Consider the following 21,399-nt stretch of genomic DNA (forward strand, 5'->3'; position numbering starts at 1 on the left):
CCGGAGGCCTTGCCTGGGACCGGGAGCCCCCTGGGTGCTGCACCCACAGGAGGCTACAGCCCATGGCCCAGAGCAGCAGAGTGGGGTTCACTGCTGGGGGCCTGGCTGCTCTCAGGGCCAGTGTCTCCTCCCGCTCTCCCTGTCCTCAGACGCTGGTCAGACAATGTGGGCAGCTCTGGGCTATAGCCACGGCCCACAGAGGAGCCCTTCCTCTGTTCCCAGGCCTGCTCCCCAAGGCCCTGTAACATTCCCAGGTGTAGGGAACAGGGAAACCCTTCAGACCCCAAATCCACAGGCTCCAAACTGCCAAGGGGCCTGCCGCCTCCTGAAGGTGATACCAACCCAGGCCAGAGACAGTCTCCCAAGTTCTGGGCCTCCAGCCATGGTCACCTGGCTGGCGATTCTAAGCAGTGTCTTGTGGGGCACGGGGGTACTGGGAAGTGGCCAAGCCCTCACAGGGACAGTCTCAGCCTCTCTTCACTGGAGGAACCCGAGTGGCCCGAGGTAGCTGTCCTTAAAGGGAGAGACCCTGCGCGCACACACACACACATGTGTGTGCACACAGCTACACAGACGTGTGCGGTTGCAGAGCTCTGCCTCCCTCGGCAGTTTGCCTGCTCTGAGCCTCAGCTGTCACCAGTGGCAAAGTGGGACCCGAAGCTCCTCGTTCCCAGGGTTGTTGGGGGTCTCACGGGATCTCAGCACGGGCGTCTAGCCTAGCGTCGGGGTACACTGACCCAGCACGCCCTCGGTTTTCGTTCTTCTCCAACACTAAGAGCCCGCCCGCACCGGGGTCACCCATCCAGGCAGTCTCGTCACCATGGCGATGGCACCCCAGCACTCCCCTGGCCCTATGACAGCCTGGAGGCCACATGGGGCTGCCCACAGCCTGTGGCCCCTTCCACCCCATGTCCCCAATGGCACTGACTCATAGACAGCTAAATATAGTGCTGCTGACAGGAGCTGTCAGGGGGCGACAGGGATGACATCACCGCTTCCAAATCCAGCAGGAAGTGAGAGGTGGCAGAGGCCCCAGATGCCTTCTCACTCCGCCCCCGCACACGCACACACGTGTAACACCACAGAAAACAGACACACATGTGCACACGTACACCCATGCTATCATAGGCATGCACACGCTCGTGCAAGCCAGTGGCGCCCCAGTCCCGCTGTGATGAGGACACCGAGGGGGACAGAGGGAGGGAGGACGGTGATCTGCTCCTGGGTCCTCCCCTTCCTCTCCCCACGGCCTCCAGCATGTTCTGGAGGTGCAGAGGGCCCAGCTCGGTCAGTGGACCCACACAGCAAACACAGAGGGTGGGGCTGGACGGGCAGCTGGGCAAGCTGACCCAGAGTCAGGGGACTGTCCCCCAGGGGCTGGGAGAGTGTGGACCCCCCAGGCCCAAGCCAAGCACTTACAGGTCGAAGACCAGGTAGTGGAAGCCTTCCTCGGAGATGCTGTCATGCAGACGTACTGTGGGGACAGAAGAGACCATGAGCCTGGGACGCGGGCAGCTGGGTGAGCTCCCGGGGGGCCTGGCCTGCCAGGGGCCTGGGCCTCCCACAGCTGGGGCAGGGGTCCCGGTGGGCAGGCTGCAGGGCTGCAGCACATCCCAGGCAGATGTCCATGGGGCGTCCAGACGCCCCTTTGCTCTCCCAGAGCGAGACCCAGGGCACTGCGGCTCACACACCAGGCCCCGGAAAGGAACCACGAGGGGCCTCCATGGACAGGAGCGCAGCAGGGACAGGCTGAGGGGCAGGACCCCCAGCGGGGACCACCCGCCCCCTGAGGCATCACTTCCAAAGCCTCAGACCTGAGAGTCAGCAGAACGGCATCGGAGCCACACACCCCCTCCTCTTGGCCTGGGCCTAGTCTGTCGCCTGGAACCACACCCGCCCAGTCATCAGCTGCCGCTTTCTGTGTGACAGGTGACAGGTGACTGGCCGAGTGAACAGTTGGGGGGCGGAGGGTGGCGGGGACACGACTTCAGCACAAAGAAGACAAGCCCAGCACCTCCTTCCCTGAGCTGGAGATGCCCAGCCCTGAACAGTAGACATTCATTCCGGGAGCGGACTCTGCCCTTCACGTCTGGAGCGGCCAGCATGGGTGCCAAACATCCTGAGAGCTTGCAGGTGAGGAGGCTGGTGCCCAGAGGGGTCGAGCGGCAGTGCACACCGGGGTTCAGACCCCAATGGAGGGGGCACTGGGCAGCCGGCCCCTCTGGCTCCAGTGCCCTCTTCCTCCCAGGGCCCAGCCACCCAGTGCCAGTACCCCAATCTGTCTGCAGTGACCCCTGACCTCGGGTCAAAGCGTGGCAGGCAGCACCCACCCAGGGACACTCCTGTGGGCCCCCCCTCCTGTGCAGGGAACCCAACTCCCGGGGGGGGGGCAGGGGTCCCGTTAGCTGGGGTGCTGAGAGCCTCCTTCCTGGTGGCCCTGACCCCAGAGTGCAGGTAACAGGGGTCGGGCCCCTAGCCAGCACTTGCGGGCAGACGGCGGGCCCCCCTCCTCGCCCAGGAAGACACTGGGGTCTGCGTGGGACTTAAGGCCCTGTGCACATGGACACATTTAAAAAAATATATTTTTAACATTTAAAAGATAGTTGCATATTATTTGAATGGTTTAGAAAAAACCTAGCTAGCACATCAGACCCACGATTTCACAGACAGAGCTAAGTAAAGAATGAATCGTCACAGAATCTATTTAAATAAAAACTAAGTAAATAACGTGCGGGTGGCATGCAAATAGCGTGGCCCAGTCCTGCAAGGGGCCGGTGGGGAAGCCGTGGGTGAGGATGTGGCACAGCACGGGATGGGGAGGGGGCGCCTAGGGACACCCCCACTCTGCTGGGGCCACAGCACCTCTAGGGCCTGCGCCAGGGGCTACGCGGGCGGGGGTCCCTCTTGGACCCCATCGGGAGGCCAGGGCCCAGTGAGGTGACAAATGACCAGCTGCGGGCAGAGCTGTGGGATGGATGGCTGGAAACCTCTGTCCTTTCCCCCTCCCGCACTGGTCTTCCAGGGACACCGTCCCCCGTGGTGCCCACCTGCCCAGCTCATGGGTGAACCACCCAGTGAGGCCGGGTAGGTGCAGTCCCAGAAACCAGGAGGTGGGGATACACCATCACTGAGTCAGGCTGGGGGAGAGAGGGTTGGTGTGCAGAGGGGAGGCTGGGGGGTGGGGGGGCTGAGGGAGAGGCTGGGGGGCCGCTCTGAATCGAGGCTGATGGCTCTTCTTGGTCCCACAGGGTGTTGGGCCCAATTTAACAAGGCTATGGAAGAGTCTGTCTGCCCTGCCCTGCTTAATTTCTGTCACCCCAGGGCCCCTGGAGGCAGCAAGGGAGGTTTGGGGCCTGCTGCCTGCTGAGCGGCAGCCTCTGAGCCCCGGTTACAGGCTTACAGAGGCTCTGCTGCAGACGTCTCTGTGCTGGGGATTCTGGAGGCTGCGAAGGTGCCACCTGAGGTCTCTCGGGCAGTCGGATGTAACATGGATGTGTGGGAAGGGCCCCTGTGGGTCATGCCTGCGCTGACGCCCAGGAAGGCCCAGCCTGACCCACCATGTACCCACACGAGGCACTGCAGAGGGAGGGCCACATGGCTGCCTCCTCTGCCCAGGTCCCACCTGGTCTCTGAAGAGAAACTAAACCACTGGGATGGGAGGCTCTGCCTGTGCAGCTGCCACTTGGGCCCAGTCCGTGTCCCCCACTCCCAACGTGACAGCTCAGCCCAGCAGACACCCCGTGCCGACCCTGTGGTTGTGAAATGCACCCAAAGCCTCTGCTGTTCCACCTGTAAGAGCCTGGCTCTCTGCTACCCGTGTGTGGCCTTCAAATGAGGCAGGATGGCGACCCGACTAGATCAGAAAAAGGCATGGCGATTCCTTCAAAAGCTAACATAGAGCCAGCACATGGCCCAGCAGCTCCGTGCTGGCCGCACACCCAGGGCGTGGGGTGGGACTCACACACCTGAACAGCGTGTCCAGGACTGCGCCCGCCACAGCAGCCAGCAGGCCGAAAAAGCCAGATGCCAACAACGGCTGGCGGATAAGCCAAGTGGGGCCCATGCATACTACACACTCGTGAAACAGCCCAGGACGTGGGGGGCATTCACACCCCCAAAACAAGGAGGCTGAGTCTCAGAGACCAGCAGCTGTGAGTGGGGAAGCCGAGCTCTAAAGCCAGGTCTGTGCCCTCCAACCCCAGCAAGTCACCTGGCAAAAGAGGGGGCTTGACAGCTACGCCCTGCTCTCCCCGGGTGTCATCTTGGTTCCTCCCAGGACGTCCCACTTTACAGAAAGGGAAACTGAGGCTCCTCCACTCCACTCACCCTGAACACAACTACTTCCTGAGTCAGCCAGGACCAGAAGGGTGGCCCAGGAGCACTTCTGTTCAGAGTTGGGGCTGGGCAGACACCAGTCACAGAGCGAGGGGCTCCCCTCACATCCCCCTAGAAGTTTCACTGCTATCCACTCCTCAGAATTCACAAAGAATGTTCTGTCTGAACCCAGTCTCGTCTTCCCCCCATGTTCTGGAATGTTCCATCTGAACCCCACAGTCTCCTCTGCCTCTCCCGTGCTCTGGAATGAAGCTGCTACAAAGACTTGAGGGACCGATGAGAACTGACTCAGAACCACACTGAGCATCTAGAATGGCAGGAGGCGTCCTGTTAAAGAACTGTCCAAAAACACCAACTTAAAGAACACCTGGGTCTTCGCCTGAAATAGCTCAGAATGGGGCCCACCTGGTTGGTGATCAGGGGACACAGGGGAGGAGGGTCAGCAGGCGCCTGGTGGAAGAGGTCAGATTGGAGCTGACCGTCTGTTAGAACATCCCCCAGCCAGTGAAGTGGGGGCTGGGTGCCTGTGGATCCTGTGCCAGAATCCCAGGTGCACAGGCAAGACTCAGATTCTTGGGCCCCCAGGACTGAGTCAGGCTTTCTGGGGGCAGGTCAGGAATTTTCACACTAGTGATGCCAACAGACTCAGCCTTGAGATTAAGAAGGCATGGGCCCAGGCCCAAGGGCTGAAGCAGCCCCAGGTACCCAGCACACAGGAGACTGGCCTCCCCGCCCTCCACCTGCACCGTCTGGGGTCTGGGTCAGGACAGCAGGAGAAAACCCAGGGTCCTGGAGTGGCACCGCCAAAGGGGCAGGGGCTCCCAAACAAGCCACTCAGTATTGCCTGACATTTGTTTGAAACGGTCCTGGCCCCTCCTGGCACAACTGGCTCTTTGGTGGGAGATGCTCCCTGGTGCTGAGGGCCATGTCCCCTCAGGCCTCTTGGCTGCTTCCCAGCATAGGCAATGCCCAGAAGTCCTTCAAGGGACCAGGGGTGGAGGACACATGTGTGCTACACTCCACAGGGTGGCAGGTAGGGACCAACACAGAGCTGCAGGGGCGAGGGGCCCGCAGGGAGGGGTGACCCCGGAGGGGTCAGCATGGCCTGGGCTCCAAGCAGCAGCTATGACTGTACCACACACAGATTTGTTCTGAGGGTTCAGAAAGAAGGGACCCACCGGGCAGGGTGGTCACACCCCGAGGCCACAGCCTGGCTCCTGAGGCTGTGCTCGTCCCTGAGGGGCAGCTGACTGGTGGGACCCCCCGGACTGCAATTCTGGGGGTCTGGGCTGGTGGGGATGGCAGAAGTTCTGCAGAACCAGACCTCTGACTTCAGGCCAGGGCCGCGCCTGGTGTGGTCCTCAGTTTCCAACTTTTTTTCTTTGTAATTGAGCATCTTGTGGCTTTTCTAGAGCCACAGGGTGTGCAGGCTCCTGAACGTTTCTAGGAAAGTTACAGCTTGGAGTTATGGGGTGGTGAGTAGGGACCCACCTTGGCAGCCCAGCCTTGGTCTCTGGCAGGGGCTGCCGACCCCAACGACCCCTCCAGGAGGAGGGCGGGACTTCAATGCAGAGGGAAGGGAAGGCTCTGGCATCTCTGGAAAGGACAGGCTGCCACTCCTGGGAAGGACCCCCCCACCTACCGACCCACTCACCGATGTTGGAGTGCTTCAGAAGGCGGCAGATTCGAGCCTCTCTCTCCAGCTTCTGGTGATCTGGGGACAGAAAGGGACAGGTGTTACCTCTTGCCCCAGCAGCCCATCACCGCCCATTCCCAGCGCCACCCAGGTCACCGTATGCTGACAGGTCGCCAATCACGAGACTCAGCCAGGGGGCCCCACCGCCACCTGCAGCTTTCACCTGCTGACAACCTGCAGAGGGGATGTGTCCAGGGCCCCGGCAGCAGAGCTGGGGCAGGAAGCCCTTGGGGGCGAGGCCCACAAGGAAGGGGAAGGTCAGCTGACTTGGGGCAGAGTTTCCCCACGGGGTTCAGGAGGACGAGCTGCTGTGTATTAGCAGCAGAACTGACAGCACCGGTTTAATCCTTCACTCACTCATCCTAACTCCACACTCCAGAGCTTCTGCTGACGCCTCATTTGTTCTCAGAGGTGGCTGTCTTGTCAGCCTGGGCCTCAGGTGGACCGTGGCTGGACATCTAGGAAAGGGCTGGGACCTGAACCCCCACCCCACGCACAAATCCACAAACCAGGGCGAGTTGGGCGGTATTTATGCAGCAGTGGCAGGAGGAGGAAGGTCTCGCCCCCAGGCGCAGGGCCTCCGTTCCACAGGGCGCCCCAGGACTAAGCGATTATCAGCCCAAAATGTAATATTCGAAACAGAGTGCAGGAGGATTTTAGAAGCTAACGGAGACTTTAATAGCAAACAACTGAAAGAACCTGCGTTTCCACTGACCAGCGCGCGCAGAAGTAAACGTGGCTCCACGCACACAACAGGACACGCCCATCACACTGCACATCACCCGACACCCCACGCAAGCCGAGTGGGACGAGCGGCTCCCAGGGAGAGCCACACTGCGGCACTTACACACGCAGACGCATGCAGACGCCCCCACGCACGCACACTCGTGCGCCGGCGGGCTGGGAGGGCCGCGGTCCTGAACGCACATCTACTTGCAAACACGCAGGTCCCTTTCCTGAGCGGGGAAGTCAGACCTGGGAGGAACGGCTCCGGGGACGCTGGGGCGTCCGGTTGGCTGGCCCTCCTTCCGGACGAGCGCTGGAGCTTCCTGCGCTGCTCACCTGGCGCCACCCCGGCACCGGGGGAGCCCTGGCCTTCGCGGCCGCGCCTGCACACCCCACGCAGCAAACCACAGGGCCGTGCGGGGTGGTGTGGCGTTGTCGCGTCCGGCTGTGGTGGGAGCCAGGCCATCGCCAGACAAGGCACCGGACCCCCGCCAGGACGCAACAGCGGCCGACAATCGCCACAGAACAGCGTGGGTGGGTCTGCTTTCCCACCACGTGCACGACTGGAGGGGGGCGCTCCGTCTACATGAGGCCCAACTCCAGAGGCGCAGAGTCTGGTGTCTGACATGCCGCCTGCCCCTCCCTCGGAGGTGCGGCGTGGTGGCATCACAGGGCAGGTTTTCTCTATCGTAGTGCTTTTAAATGTATTGTTCTGAACGTGCTTCAAACAGACAAAGCTGCACGAGCAGCGCGGTACGCAGACAGCACTTTTGTGCAGTCGCTCCCCTGCCACACATACCCCTCGTCCTTTGGTCCTTTGTCCAGGGGGTGGATTGGTGTGTCGTAATGACAAGGAAATTCTCAGTGCAGTCACCCTAGGCAGATAGGACACTCGAATGCAACCTACAGCCCATATCCCAATTTTGCCAACTGTCCCAGCAATGTCATCGCTGATGCCCCCATGTGGGTGGCCCGCCTGTGTGTGGACGGGGCCAGAGTGAGGCTGAGGTCAGAGGGACCCAGGATGGTACGGGGTGGTTCTCTTTAGAAAAATTGCCTGATTTCCGTCATAAATAAAAACCAGGAGAAAAATGCATGTGGGAGCCTGTCTTGGAAAAGTACATAACTTAAAGGACTGTATTTTATTATTGAAATCTGTCACCGAGGGCAGAGCCCCATCCAGAGGCCTCCACCTGCTCCTGAGTGTGTTTGGGGAGATAAATTATTTGCGTGGGGCAGAAGGGCGCTGGTGTCCACCCCGCCAGGGCTTCACTGGCCCTCCCGCCGTCACCTGTCTGTCCAGCACAGAGGCACCGCTCTGCGCATGTCCCATCTCCATGGTAATAGTGCTTCGTGGGGGGGGGCAGAATTACGGGTTGTTTTATTTTATTCTTTGTATTTTTTCACCAACTTTGACAATGATCTTGTGTTACTTTTATAATTAGGCAAAATGTTGTGTTTTAAAAATAGTTTGATCCTGTCTCCAATGGGCACAAATTAAATATGATTAGGGTATGTTGTGAAACCTGCTATGGTGACATCAGCCCTGAAATTAGGAATAAGGTCATTACATGACCTCGGAGGGACAGGAGGGGTTGGGGGGAGAGGCCCATCCTGTGACAGGCACGTGGCGTGGGAGGAAGAACCCAGCTTCCCAACTCCACCAACATCTTATGACTGTGCACAAGTCAGGGGTTATTTCTGAAATTACAAAACCATAAACCCCGTGATGGACACGGTTAAGTCAGTTGAAGTTAACCCATCCCAGTTCACAAGAAGTGTGTCCCGGGTCTAAATCATCAGCTGGCAGGCAGCAGGACGTGGCATGGGCTGCGACCCCGAACACACCCTCGGACCTGCGGCCCACCTGGGACCTGCTGGACTCAGGAGACAGAGGACATGGCCAGAATGCTGTCCACCCTGCCGAGGGCCCGTCAGAGCCCTGGGACCCCAGCCCGGCCCCTCCTCCTGTGGGAGGTCCCCAAAGTCCTCATGTGTGGCCAGATCCTGCCATGGCCAGCGCAGTGGTGTCCTGTCTGGGCAGGCCGTGAGCTACTACAGGAGGGGTTCCACAAGCACCTGCCAGGGCTGTGGGAGCTGCAGGGGCTGAGTGATCAGGCTGGCCTTGAGCCCCACCATAAAGTCAAAAGGGCCCTCCTGGGGGTGTGGCCACGACACCCAGGGGCTCCGAGGACCGAACGCCTGCCCACTCATGGCCTCGCTGCCACGGTCACAATGGTCATGTCACAGGCCCCGTAAACACCTGCACAGGTTGTGGACCCAAGAATCCAGCCCGCCTGACACCCGCTGTGTGCTATTCCCAGACGGTGTTGGCTCCCCTCTCCCTGGCGGGTACATGTCAGACCTGCCTGCATCACCCCATGCGTGTGCTGACTCCAGGACTGCATCTGCCATCTCAAGTTTTCCATGGAGGGGTCTGAGGGCTGCCTCGGAACAGGAGGTGCACACAAGTGGAGGTGGGAATGAGGGCACAGGCCAAAGAGAGGCCCCCCACCCTTCTCAGCTGCAGACCTGAGGCAGCACTGCTGGGGTCCCGGGGACCAGGGGACACAGGTCCTGGGTCACAGGGTGTGGCAGTGCTATGAGCCCCAGGACAGTGGAGTCAGCGGCCCTGATGCTGCTGTGGGAGACTCAACGGGGACAGAGAGTGGGGTTTTGGAGGGATTTGCTGTTCGTGGGGAGAAAGACCCCAAAAGGGAACTCCTGAGTTTAGGCACCTCTTAAATGCTTGGCACATTACAAACCCACACCCCACATGCAGATAAGTCTCAGTGTATATGGCCAACACGGAAGCCAGAGGTCTGGACCAATCTTGCATACACGCACGTGACACACATGTGACACACTTACACACCTGCTCCTGCCAGGGGGCTGGCGAAGGCATAAAACAAGCTGTTTACTTTTCCTGCCATAGAAACACCCACATATAAAACACCCCATCATTCATACCCGTAAAAATGCTTATCAAACACAAGAGCTTTACTCAGACACTCCAGCTACACTGGACCTAAGATTCCCCAGCAGCGTCCCCACAGGCCGGGTGACCGCCTGAACCCCTCCATCCTGAGCTCCACCTGCAGCTCCTGCAGCCACTCCAGGCCTGCCAGCTTTGCTGGGTAACCCCACCATGCTCTCTTTACTCTAGGTGCCCCGAGGTGTGGGCCCCCAGGATCGGGGCGGGGGACCTGGGAGGTGGCCCCAGTGGAGCCCTGCATGCCCCTGCTAGGGCCAGAGCTGCTGGGGGTTGTCACTGTGCTGTGGCCCAACCCGTCACTGAGGGAAGGGGCATGTGTCTGTGCAGGTCCCCCAGGTGGGGGCACCATGAGCTGAGTCAAGAATAAAGAGAAAGCTGTGAGGGCGGCAGGGGAGGCGGGAGAGCAGAGTGTGGACACTGCACACTGAGCGAGGCAGTGCCGGGGGGAGTCCTCAGGCCAGGACTCCTGGAGGCTGGACCCCCAGGGATGGCCCGTCTGGTGCCCACACCATCCCCTACTCCCTGCCCTCCCAGCTCCCACAGGCTGCCTGGCAGCAGTGTTGAGCAAGGAAAAGAGGGACGGGAGGGACGTGGGTGGGTGTCTGGCCCCTCGCCAGCTATCAAGCAGCAGCAGTGCTGTCACAGGCAGGAGGACAGCTCAAGGCACTGGGTGGGGGCGGAGGGGGGATGGGAGGGGGAAGACAGGAGGCCCCCCCACCCCCCAGGCTCAGCCAGGGACAAGTGAGGCCACCTCTCGAATAAGGAACCTGTGCAGCACCATGTTTCAGGAATGCTCTTGCCTCCCAGAGCAGCTGCTGGACACCACAGGCCCCTGGGGTCCCGCCAGCAGGAGGGTCTCCCCACTTCCTCCGCTCCCCACCATGCCTGGAGGACACAGGGACAGCAGGGGACTGGTTGTGGTCATGGGCCACCGTGGCTGCTGCCCAGAGCGCCCACCAAACCCAGCAGCTCCGGGTCACAGAGCTGGTGGGGATCTGACCGTCATGTTGGGGTTAGGCCCCTGTCCTGGGGTCACCGCCCACTTCTACACTGAAGGGTGCCCACCAGTAAGGGTGGGCAGTGCTGGCCAGCCCTTGGGCTGTGGTCTTGGGGGTGGGGGGCTGGAAGCAGCCTGTCCGTGCTGCTTCACTTGTCACTGTGGTCAGAGCCTAGGGGCCATGCACCAGCCAGAGACAGCTCCCCTGGGGAGAAGGAGGCCCGATGCTGACGCTGACCACCTCGGTGGGGCAGTGTTCAGGGGAGCCAGTTCCCACGTCCAGTCTGGGGTGTCCAGTTGTACGCTCTGCAGGGCGGGGCCTGCCCAGGCTCCTGATTCCTCTAAGTTAAATCGGCAGCAAAACCCAACCATCAAGCTGGGGGACAGCTCGTGTGTGGGCCTCAGGGCCATGGGGACACTGGAAGTGGGACGCTGAATGGAGCCTCCTCTATGAGTCAGCTTCCCACCTGTGAGAGGGTGGAGGGTTGCCAGAGAGGCCACCGCAGAGAGGAGCCCCCATGTCCGCCCCACCTGCCCTGCTACCTGTGCTGTTTTTGCTGCTTCCTCCTCTGACTTCTGCCACTCTGGCAAAAGCTGAGCACTGTCAGCACCAACTCCTTAACTTACATCCCCAAGTCACCAAGGCCCTAGGGACTGAGCATGGGAACCCAGTCTGGCAGCCCTTTGCGGCCACTGGTCAGAGCCTGGTAGAAAATGGGACCTTCACACCAGGCTGATGAGTCCATGGCCCCCTGTGCAGTCCTGCCCTTTGGGTCCCAGGAAGGGGGTGGGCTGGATGGGGGAGGGAGCGGCAGGGCAGACAGAGGTGGCTCGTTCTGTCCCTGTCCCCCATCTGGGCACAGGGTGACCGGCTGCACGAAGAATCTGGCTTTCAGGAAGGAGTCACCCAGTTGGGGCTCCCATGGCCCTCACTCCCGGCCTGGCAGGCTCACAGGGCTGGAAAATGTGGGACAAGCCTGCTGGACCCCAGGGGCAGTGCAGGGTCTGCACGCAGCCTGGCCACGGGGCCACTGTCTGGGGTGCCGTGCGATGCTGTGGTCCCTCTACTCTGAGCACAGACGCGATTGTGGGCCCACCTGGACCAGTGGCTGCAGTTTGCAGACCTGGGTCTGAGCAGCCACAGGCTCCCCAGAGGAAGAGCTGCTGTTATTGTCACCCCCAACTTTCATACAGGGGACGGGTGGGCGTAGGGAGGCAGAGCGGTGAGCTGGGCCATGGGAGGGGTCTGATTGAGCCTCGGGTGAGCAGAGTGCCCGACCCCAGCCTGCTACCCACAGCATACCTCAGGCCCTGGGGCACCCTGTCCGGCTCTGGGGTCCCCGGAACGTCCAGTCACACTGCAGCCCCTGGGTGGGCACCGCATTGATGCCAATGAAAAGGGCGCCTCCTGTGTGTGTTTTGCTTCAAAAGACAAGAGCAGTCACAGCTCCTGTGTCACCTGGCCCTACGCCACCCACAAGATGTCTGTCCTTCCTCCACCTCACTGGAACAAAGAAAGGGCTCAGGGGGGCGGAGGGGCACTGACCAGCTGCCAGGCACACAGTGGGGTCACCGGCACCCTGCCCCTCGCCACGCCTGATGCTGAGGCCTCTGGGCTACTTGCCAGCCACATGGGACCAGCTGGACCACCACAGGCCACATGGCAGTTGGGTCCCCAGAGCCTTCTCTCCATGGGGTCCGTGGCCGTTCAGCTGGTCCTTTAAGGGAACACAGTCCTTCCCAGCCCCTCTACAGGCTCAGAGCATCGCCCAACACAGGCGCAGCTCAGCTTGGTGGCATCTAGTGACGTAAGTCCTGTAATAGAGGTTCTGTAAGATGTGCCTCCAGTGGCTTAGCTGTGGGCTCCAGGATGACGTCCCTGCTCACCAGGCAAGCCAGGTACACTCCCCGCCTGTCCCCAAGTGGTGGCCTCAGTTCCCTCCAGCAAGGAACTATTCGAGCAAGCTGAGTACATCCCCCTGTGGGGACAGGCACCCACCCTCGGTCACTGCAAAGCCACCTCCCATGCCTCCAGCGTCATCCTCATGCACCTGGTGGATGAATTGCTTAGAAACATGATAAAACACAAATTGTCCGGTTAATTGGAATTTCAGACAAGCAACAAGAATTTTTTTGGTATAAATATGTCCCAAATTCACCTGAACGACAAATAATTTCCTAGTATGAGTGTGTCCCTTGCAGTTTGGGACATATTTGTATTCAAGTCTTTTTCATTGTCTCTCTGAACTTCCAATTTAACTGCTACATCTGGCAAGGCGCCCTCTCCTCCCCCTGGGATGGGAATGGGGGTCCCGCCCCAGGCCCCCAGCTCCCCTTCTTACTGCCTCCCAACTTGCACAGAGAGCACTCCCCAACTCCTCATAAACCGAAGTCCTGGCAACAGAATCTGAGAGGGGTCGCATCCATGAAAGGCTGACCCTGGCATTGGGTTAGGATTAGGGACCCACACTCCCACCCACCTCCAACTCCCTAGGGAGACCCCTTCCACTGCGCAGGGCCCCCCTGGAGCCCTGACTTGAGGGCAGGGTCGATCAAAACTTGGTTGGGGGTCTGGGACATTTTCTAAAAAATTATTGCTTATCTGACATTGGTGCGTGTTTATACTGAAGCCTGGCTTTGCCCATGGGGTGCTAGGAGCTGCCTGGAAGGGGCCAAGGAGTGGAGGAGATGGTGAGCCCAGGTGGGGAAGGGGTGTCAGAGAAGGGGAGGGGAGGGGAGGAGGGAAGTGGGAGGTGTTCCCTCCCAGCTGGGGAGAGGAGAGGAGGGGTGGTTCTGAGCAGAGGAGGGGAGAGGAGAGGAGGGGGGGCAAGGTGGGAAGGGCTTCTGAGCAGGGGAGGGGCGGGCAAGGTGCCCACCGCGCATGCTCAGCCACTGCACTACAGCGCGGCGGCCTCTGGTAACCCAGTTGGGCAGATTCCCCGCGCTTCCCTCCCGAGCGGGGCTACCCTCTGGGCTGTGGGTTGTGGGTCGTGGGCCGACAGGAAGCCGTGGTGCCCATTCCGCTGCGCAAACCCGGCAGGTTTCGGAGGGGGCAGGCTCAGCCCGACCCCAGAGGTGGCACGAAGCTCCATCCCATCACAGCTTCAGGCAGGGGTGCCCCCGTCCCCCCCAGGCCGAAAGGACCACACTGGCCCTGGGGAGGGCGTGGCCCAGGAAGGGGGCTTGGGGTGAGCTGGGCATCAGCCTGGGGGTGTGGGACCCACCCAGATCCTCTCACCTGCCGCCTCAGTCTCCACACCCGTGAGGTCAGCCTGCACTGTAAGGTCACCCCCATCTCTGGGGTCTGCCCCCCAGCCCCCAGGTCAGCCCCACACCTGATGAACCCTCAGCCCTCCCCAGCTGAGTAAAGTTCGGAGCCTGAGGCCCAGGCTCTGCACTGGGGCTGTGGGCTAAGCATCTGTTTCTGTGGAACTTGGTTTCCAGGGGTGTGGACGTCTGAAGGTGTGGGGGTCCCTGAGAAGCAACGTGAAGACGTGATGCTGTGAGGGTCGGGTCCCAGGTCCCCTGCAGGCCCCCCATGTGCGGCCACTGGCTGTGGGTCACTTGTGTGACACCTGCTTTCTGGGCACTCAGCCAGTGAGCACTGACCCAGCTCACAGAGGCAAGGAAATTGCCCCCAAACAGCTGCTTAGTGCCAACAATGAGCTGGGGGTGGGCAGCGAAAACAAGAAACGCTTGGCAGACCCAGGTGCCCAGCAATCTTATCCTAGTTAATTTTCCTCTGTTTTTGTGAACAGTGGTTTAATAATCTCTAATTATTCAGTACATTCGCAGATTCTGAATGTCTCACAATCCTCTACTTAATTAAGTATTAAAATTTAAAAATCTCACTCGAACAGCCTCTGGCACAAGCTGGAGGTGATGGGCAGTGTCCTCTCGGACCGAGAGCTGCCAGTGACAGGGCAGGCAGTTTTCTGTCTCTGGTGCCTACTTGTATGTGCTCCTCTGGCCACTGCCCGACCATCCAAAGCCTGGAAGGACCAAGGCTGTCTCCTCGGCCTGGAGGTGGGGAGACCACAGCTCCCTGCTGGGGTGAGTCTCCTCCAGTTGTACTGGATTCAAGTAATGGGTGCAAAAGAAGGTGTGGCGGGGACAGCTTCCCCTCTGGCCTCAGGGGAGGCCACTTCCCCACTCTCCCTCTATCGAGGGCACCCAGGACCCTGGTCCCCACCTCCCAGGGCATAGCTGGGCTGGGGCAGGCCTCTGAAATGGCTTCCTGGGGAAGCAGCTGGTCTGGCACATGCCCCAGAGGCAGTCAGGCTGGGAGCCCTGGCTCAGGACACGTTCTCTGCTGGAACCATGTCTGACCCTGTGGGACAGGTGAAGGCTGCAGGTGACCGCCAGGCCTCAGGGAGGAGGGGAAGTTCCAGGCCTCCCCTCCTGCTTCCTGCACCCCCCGCACCTTAACCACAGAAATGCTCTGAAGGTGGGTCTCCCTGATGCCCAGGTGTCCAGCGACCAGGGGCCTCCTGGCAGCAAACCCCCTCCCAGACCCCCTCCTCCCACTGCCCACTGGGCCTCACACCTGGGACACTAACCTGCCTCCAGCACAGACTGCACCTGCGCACCACACATCTTCTGAAAGCATTTATGGAGAGCTCATCACCTGCCTGGCCCTGGGCAGGTGTGGGAGACCCAGTGTGAACGAGACAGATGAAGTCCGCGCCCGCACGGCCTGGGGGTCTGCTGGAGAGACAGGGTGCTGGGGTCGCAGATTCCCACTGGAGGCCGGGGAGGCCCCTCTGAGGCCCCTCATCAGCAGGAGCTCAGCAGATACAAAGTTGGGGGCGTGTCCAGGGGCCTGGGGTGTGAAGACAAGTCCTGGGGTGGGTAGGGGAGTGGGGGGCAGGGCCAGCTAAGAACAGGTTTTGCTTCCTCAGCTCCAGAAGATCTTTAAGGAGGGGTGGCCGCCACAGGCTCTGGGCTCGAGCTAGGGAGCTGTAGAGCCAACTGCCAGGCTGCGTCTGGTCGCAAGGAGCAGTGGAGAAATGCCTTCAGGCCGGGGGGGTTTCCAAGCTAGGTGGGGGACCCTAGCCAGTTCCTGGAGGCGGGGTCCTGGGCATTGCAGGCTGGGCAGGCCAGAGGACTGACCTGGGACTGGGAGCCAGGTGGAGGGGGCAGTCTCGGGTAGCATCTCGCACCTCACAGTACCCCTCAGAAGGAGGTACTAGCTTCATCCCTATGTGACTGCTGGGGAAACCAAGGCACTGGGTGCTAAGTAACAAGGCCACCCAGCAGGGCAGAGTCAGGGCTGTGTGGTGACGAGACCAAAGCCACCAGGCAGGCTGCCCTCAGCACAGGGCTGACAGGTGGGGTTCTCAAACCCTCCCCTCACCCTCCCACTGCCACCTTGGCTAGGAAAGGGGGAAGGGTTGGGAGGCCCCCAGGACCCTGTTGCGGGGGCGACGGGTTGTTTTCGGAACCTTTTCTGTTAGAGAAACATGCTGAACAGCCTGGGCGAAGTGACAGGTGGTCTGGGATCCCCTGCAAGATACGGGGTGGGATGGGGGCGGGGTGATAACTGTTGAAGCTGGGTGGGGGGCTCATTCTGTCATTTTTCTCTGTGTTTAGGGACATGTGAGACTTTCTATAACAAGGAAGTAAGCAGGAAAACAAAATGCCAAAGACCTCACAGGCTGGACAGCGTGGAGACCTCAGGGTGCTGGCTTCCACTCCAGAGCGGCCCAGGCTGTGCCCAGCAAGGAAACAGGCTGGAACAGGGCTGGGCGGAGCCCCAGGTGTGCACCGCACCTTCGTGTGGTGTCCTCAGGACTCAGAGGCAGCGGGCAGGTGGTTGCTCAGGGGCAGAAGGAAGGGCAGGTGGTGACAGGGCACACGCCTGCAACTTCAGACGTCCACTGCTCTGACTGCCCCAAATGGTAGAACACATAGGGGTGTAAGTGGGTGTGATTCCGCAGAAACGTACCCAGGTGGGTCCTGCTTGACCTCCACGAACTCCTATTCATCCTTCAAAACCCTCACCTGGGCTCCCACTGCACTCGGGGTTGGAGTGCTTGCTCCCCACCACGTTGACGTGGGAGGGGCTGGATGAGTGAGGGGCTCCCTCACTGACCTGGGTACCTGGGCACCTGAGAGGGTGGGCTGTCTCCTTCTGGGGCCTGGCACAAGCCTAGGGAATGAGACGGAAAGTTCCTCCTGACGCCCTATGTGTGCACGCATCCCCCCAAAACATCTAACACCTGTCCCACCAGTGCGGGCCACCCACTGTCAGGGAACAGCTGCTGGTGGCACGGCTGCACACAGCAGGCTTCAGTGGGAGATCTTGGGTCAGCACACGCCCCAGGGCTGGTGGAGTCCAGGCCCCAGAGACTGGCCTGGGGGTTACACGGGCAGCCCAGCCCAGCCCACCAGGACTGGCCTGGGAGAGAGCAGAGCCACAGGCCCCTGGCAGTGAGTTTGTGCAGCTGCAGCTGTCCTGAGCCTCCCTCCTCATGACCCCACCCCACCCACAGGCCCCACGTCATCCGAAACGTCATAAACACAGGAGAAAGCAGCAGGAGGACAAGAACTGACCCTGCCACCACACCAGCAGCCCTCGACCTGGGCTAGCACAGGAGTGTGGCCCCTGGAAACTCTGCCTGAGGCCTGCTGGCTACACAGCAGGTGCCCACACACAGCTCAGTGAGTTGCTGGGTGGGGTCACTGTGCTGTAACCTCAGACCTCAGACCTCACGCAGCCAGACACGGTTCCCAGCACCGACGAGGGAGGGGTCCGGATGCCTGCACCAGGCCTCTCAATTAGCTCATGGGCACAGGGGGCATGGGACCTCACCAAGCCAGGGGCTTAGCTTGGCCACTCCTGCCGAATCCTGGGCTCAGAGGACACATGGGACCCCCACAGCACTGGCTCCTTGCTGAGATGGCCCACCCTCCGCACCCACCCTGGGGACCCTGCCCCACCCCCTCCCGGCCCCTACGCCCCTCTGCTGTCCCCTGCTCAGGACAGCACCTCCACCACGTGTCACCGTCACTCACGTCCCCTGCCCCATGTCCCGCTCCATCCCCACACGTGCCCAGGCCTCCCTCAGGCCAGCACCTGCTCACCCCTGCAGGCCCACGAGCCTCCCAGCACAGGCAGGTTTCCCTCGTGGGGCTGAGTGAGAAAACCCTGCAGCGTCACCTGTCACCCAAAGCCCTCTGGTCCACAGGCCACTGGCAGACGGCAGTATCTGGCCACTAGTCCTCTGTCCCCCCCAACCCCAGGGAGGCTCCCAAATTAGTGCAAAGCTGCGACCCCAGATCTGAGAGGGGGTCCCCGTCTCTCCTGCCACATTCAGGTCCCACAGCAGCCACAACCCTGCGCCCTGGGTGCCGCCCCGCCCACCGCGCACAGCCCCGCCCACTGCGCACAGCCCCCCCCCCTACCTCTGGCTGACAGCTTCTTGGTGTTGATGATCTTGGCTGCGTACTCATGGCCGGTGCAAAGCTTGACACAGCGTCGGACCACAGAGAAAGCCCCCCTGGGAGTCAAATGGGGACAGAGAGAGAGCTGATTAAGTCGCTGTGCACAGCAGCCCTGAGGCAGGCCCTGGGCAGAGGCCTGTGGGAGGACAGGGCCCCTCCCCAAACAGCGCGGCTGCCCCACTCAGCACCAACCCGACTGGCCCTCCCACAGCACAAGCAGAGCTCTGAGGCCGCACAGCACGCTCCTGCCAGGCCCTGCCCTCCACCTCCTTGGTGAGCTTGCTCCAGTGAGACCCCTGGCCCTGTGTCCCTGTGGGTCAGCTGGACCGAGGGCCTGAGCGCAGCCTCTGAGTATGCGCCCCCTGGTGCCAGGTCCAGGAGACCCAGCGAATCATGAAGGCAGTGGGCGGGGGCAGGGACGGAGGGGCTGCAGAGCCAAAACAGTGGGCCCACCCACCCCCACCTCCACTGCCCCTCAGAGTGGACACTGCAAGTCCCATCGCCAGAGCTTCCGAGGGAGCAGCTGGAGGGTTATGCCCCCACTCCAGGGCCAAGAGAAGGAAAGACACGAGAGTGGGGTACCACTGCCGAGGCCTCGCCCACAAGCACTGACCCCCAAGAGGAGGGGCAGGCGCAGGGCATGGGTGTGATTTGATTTTAGATCATGTCCAAGAACATGAGACCCAGCACACGCAAGATGAGGCCGGAACAGGAAATGTCTCGGGAGGGTCTCAGTCTAGCCAGGAAGCCGGGCGAGGGCACAGGGGCTACTCAGCTGAGCACACGCCCCTGCTCTGTCTTCTGTCCCCAGAGGTCCCATCAGGACACAGCCTCCAGCTGCCCACACAGCCTGAGACACCCGGGGCTCTGGGTGACAGAAAAGCAGTCAGCGTCTTACATAGGAAACACTTTCTTGCTATAATACTTTTTGGAGACAGAAGTTCATTAAAATGTACTATTCACTTCCTTGGAAAAAAGAAACATTGCATTAAATTTCATTAAACATTTTCTTAACGACCCAGGTCGTTAAGATCAATGGTTGTTCTTAGAACTGAGTCTTCCCTTTTCCAGAGTCAGTGGGGAATGCGCAGCGGCCGCCTGGGGCTGCCCATGGGGGCGCACTCTATTCTCCACACCTCCTCTGCCCTGTGCGATTTTCTCACTAGGTGCATGGGTTACGTTCTCAAAATATTCTATTTTATTGAAGTAAAAACATAAAGAAAAGATGGTACTTTTCACACGTGAGCTTGGAGCTTTGGAGAGAGTGTAGTGAGGGGAGGCCACGTTTCGTGCCCCTCTGGTTCAAAGACTTTGGTCTGGTCTGTACCCCCCACCCCCAGGACAGGGGAGAGGACCACATTTATGGTTCTGGGCACCATCTGTTACGCTCCAGCCCCCAAATGGCTGGGACATCCCAGCACGGGCTCCACAGGCGTCGCTGGATGGTCAGGTCTTCTGGGGCCAGAATCGACCTCATGGCTGGTCTGATTCCCAGCTGGGAGGTCCAGCCTGCCCATTTATGCGGAACTTACAGCATGGTGGGTGTGGTGCACGGCTCCAAGAGGCCCCAAAAGTGCGCTGGTGCCCGGAGCAGAGCAGGGCGGGACCCAGACGGGTGAGTATAAGAGTCAGTGGTAGTGCGCTGGCATGTGGCAGGGTGCGCATAAATAGCCGACTGAGAGCCTGGCCGGATGGCCCTGCGGACGCCTACCCTGGGCTGCCCACTGCTCCACGGCAGACCTTGCCTTCTCCTCCGGGGCTGGGGAGCCGGGTAAGTGTGGGTGACAAGGGCAAAGCCAGATGCTGGAGGGCATGAGGATGGGGGAGGCACAGTGCCGGCATCTGGCAGACGCTCAGCAGTGGGCTCACGGGAAGCCCGGGGTGGAAAGGCCCTGGTCTTGGACGCAGGCTGCCCTCACCCTAGCCCTTGCCAGGTAGGGGTGAGCACCCTCAGAAGCCCCCCTAGAGCAGGCTTGTCCTGCTGCCTGGCCTAAGGGAAAGTTCTAGAAAGAGCTACCCCCAGCTCACCCCCAGTCTGCCTCTGGGCACCTGCACACCTCCTGTCACAGCGGTCACCTGCAGGCCTCGCCCTTGGGTCACAGGCAGGGTTTGGGGACTGAAGCTCATCACTGTGGGGACGCAGGGCCAGGCAGCACCAACAGGACACCTCAGTGTGGAGCAGCCAGTGAAGCGGTGACTGGCCCACCCACAGGCTGCTGTGGCGAGGCTCCCACCCCACTCCCATGTGCACAGCCAGGCACCGCCTACAGGGGGCATGTCGTGCGGGAGACCCTGCTCGCTGCGCCATTTGTTGTGCGGGGCGGCCTGCGGGGTCTCTGCTCCCGCTCCCCACATAAGAACGCAGGATACGGTGAGGCCAACAAGGAACACCCACGGAGCCATAGGTAGGGGAGCCATACCACCACGGTCTCACTGGAGGCTGGGCCCACCGGACGCCAACCTGCCGTCTGCTTTTCCGCCAACCGACCGACCGACGACTCTTCTCCACTCTCTCCTCTGTTTCTCTCTCTCGGCTCTCCTCTTCCGCTCTCTTTGGCTCTGCTTGGCTCCTCGGCAATCCTCCGTAGTCGCAGCAGTTATACCAGCGGCCAATTGACTAACCGGCCACAGCCGACAGCCAATCAGCCACAGCCGACGGCCATTCACCACCCGAGCCAGTACCCCTTCACGTGAGGCCGAGAGCCTGTAAACTACTCTCTGGGGCTCTGTCCCCACAGGGCAGCAGCCAGCAAGTGTGACACTGCTCTCAGGACCATGCGCCTGGGACTGGGGCTGCGGTTTCCACGTGGGACACGCTGCACTGGGAAGGTCCTTACAGGCGTGACCGAGGGAGCTCCTGCTTCTGTGGTCGCACCTCCAACGTCTCCAGGGGCCCCACCTGGGCTGCCAGCCGCCCCTGCAGCTCAGTGGTGGATACACTTGACTGCTGAACAATCGGGGGCCGTCCATGCACAAGGAAGGACAGTGTGCTGCCCTGATGGTGGGCGGCTATGCTGGTGGGAGCCACAGGTCCCGGGGAGGGACAGCTGCCCATCACCACGGACGGATGGTGGCACGCGAGCTCAGGGGACCATGTCGCCAAACAGCCTGGGTTCCAGAAACAGGGTCTGAGGTGGCCCAACTAGAGACAGCACCAGAGAAACTTTAATTCCATTGGTGAGTGCCCAGGTTCCTGCCGTCTCT

The 21,399-nt window shown here is 60.9% G+C and overlaps 1 protein-coding gene across 31 annotated transcripts in view; it reads right to left on the reverse strand.

Annotated features, from left to right (window-relative positions):
• Window positions 1-21,399, reverse strand: part of CAMK2B (calcium/calmodulin dependent protein kinase II beta) — a 67,845-nt gene that overhangs the window by 27,294 nt on the left and 19,152 nt on the right. For 30 of the 31 annotated variants that reach the window (XR_012489407.2, XM_019731652.3, XM_074312116.2 and 27 more), the window contains 3 exons: window positions 18,157-18,251; window positions 5,990-6,049; window positions 1,420-1,474 (listed from right to left, as the gene is read on the reverse strand). Coding sequence is in view for 29 of the 31 variants with exons in the window: in XM_019731652.3 (XP_019587211.1) it covers window positions 1,420-1,474; window positions 5,990-6,049; window positions 18,157-18,251 (210 nt within the window). In the remaining 2 variants the exon portion in view is untranslated. Of the gene's footprint in view, window positions 1-1,419; window positions 1,475-5,989; window positions 6,050-15,308; window positions 15,428-18,156; window positions 18,252-21,399 lie in introns of those variants that run through there. The other variant, XM_074312118.2, reaches the window with a different exon arrangement.

The sequence above is a fragment of the Rhinolophus sinicus genome, chromosome 4 (genome assembly GCF_057876585.1).
Source record: "Rhinolophus sinicus isolate RSI-liver-muscle chromosome 4, RSI-T2T, whole genome shotgun sequence".
Taxonomy (NCBI): Eukaryota; Metazoa; Chordata; class Mammalia; order Chiroptera; family Rhinolophidae; genus Rhinolophus; species Rhinolophus sinicus.